This window comes from Lycium barbarum, chromosome 3 (genome assembly GCF_019175385.1).
Source record: "Lycium barbarum isolate Lr01 chromosome 3, ASM1917538v2, whole genome shotgun sequence".
NCBI classification, from domain to species: Eukaryota; Viridiplantae; Streptophyta; class Magnoliopsida; order Solanales; family Solanaceae; genus Lycium; species Lycium barbarum.
Genome location: NC_083339.1, coordinates 128,697,146 through 128,698,511, shown reverse-complemented (window position 1 = coordinate 128,698,511; position 1,366 = coordinate 128,697,146). Strand labels below are relative to the sequence as shown.

At 36.1% G+C, this 1,366-nt stretch overlaps 1 protein-coding gene across 1 annotated transcript; it reads right to left on the bottom strand.

The window, feature by feature from the left end:
• Positions 1-1,096, bottom strand: LOC132632432 (proteinase inhibitor type-2 CEVI57). The gene is made up of 2 exons (XM_060348357.1): positions 992-1,096; positions 1-716 (listed from the first exon to the last, which is right to left on the bottom strand). The coding sequence occupies exons 1-2, from the start codon at positions 1,035-1,037 to the stop codon at positions 154-156; spliced, it is 609 nt and encodes a 202-aa protein (XP_060204340.1). The 5' UTR covers positions 1,038-1,096; the 3' UTR covers positions 1-153.
• Between the last annotated feature and the right edge of the window lie 270 nt (positions 1,097-1,366).

Here is a 1,366-nt window from a genome sequence, read left to right as displayed (position 1 = left end):
GTGCTTCATTAAACCCTTGAACACCTTTGTGGAAAACAACTTTAATGCCCACATCACAGAGATTAGCATGACCTGATTGCATATATCGTCATGCTTTTATTTCATGCATTAATAGCCATACAATAAATTATTGATTAGAAATAAGCAGGTGCCTTATGCTGCGGAGTTATAGCTTTGAGGCTCCCCGGTACAAAGTAAAGATCCATCATGACCATAAAGTTTGCAACCCTCTCCTGCAGTGCAACAGTTGACGCAAACTTGATTAAGCTTGGCCAATCCAGATGATGGGCAAGTCATGTCAGCAACTCTAGGGTCACATTCCAGAGTACAAGCCTTGGGTTCAGTACTCTCTCCTTCACAGACAAAATCGCCATCTTGACCGAAATAGTAGCAACCCTTGTATCCCGTGCAACAAGTGGTGCATCCGGTGGGATAAATTATCGTCTTTCCTTCTGAACGGGGACATTTTGAATAAGCAATTTGTGGATCACAATTCCTGGGACAAGAATTTGGGTTTTTAGGGTCAGATTTTCCTTCACAAATAAAAGTTCCGTTAGCATTGTAATAGTTGCAACCCTTATAGCCTGAGCAACAATTGGTGCATATGGGATTTTCCGGACTTCCTTCTGAACGTGGGCATATCCCATAGCCAAGATTACCGCATTCTTTGGTATAACCCTTGGCATGTTCCACCATGCTAACAACTAGAAACATTCCTACAACAAATGCATATAAATTATACAGTAAAAGCTTTTTATAATAATCATTGTCTATAATAATATTTTAGTATAACAACCAAGTCTTTTTTTTTAACCGATTTTCATGTTATGTTATGTTATATGTTCTCTATAACAGCATTATAGAAACCAAAAAGTATTCGGACAAATAATGTCGTTAATCGTTATAAAGAGATTTGACTGTATTAAGTAAAAAAACAAACACTTCTATACCAAAGAAGATCAAAGAGAAGAAGGACAAAAGAAAATCTTACCAAGAACAAGTAGGTGAGCGAGGAAACTAACTTTCTGAACAGCCATTATGAATTCTTTTTCGTGATCACCTTGTTTTCTTTTTGTGTAAGGTGGGTCTATCCTCCTCCACCTATTTATAGTGAACGAGTGATCAATTAGAACCAAAAGATAGTCGGATTCATTCATTATTGGCTAATTAAAACTTTTTTTTATATATTACTACTACTATACAGCCTCCTCAATTGATATAATTTTTGCAATTCAACTTGCTATATAAGTTTGGCAAGGTACTTGCCTTTGCTTCTTTAATTAATTATTTATCAAACGTGGTACTATTGGTGCTCGGTCGTAATTCTTCTACCAAACATTCATTAAATGATTTAAAGTTTTCACTG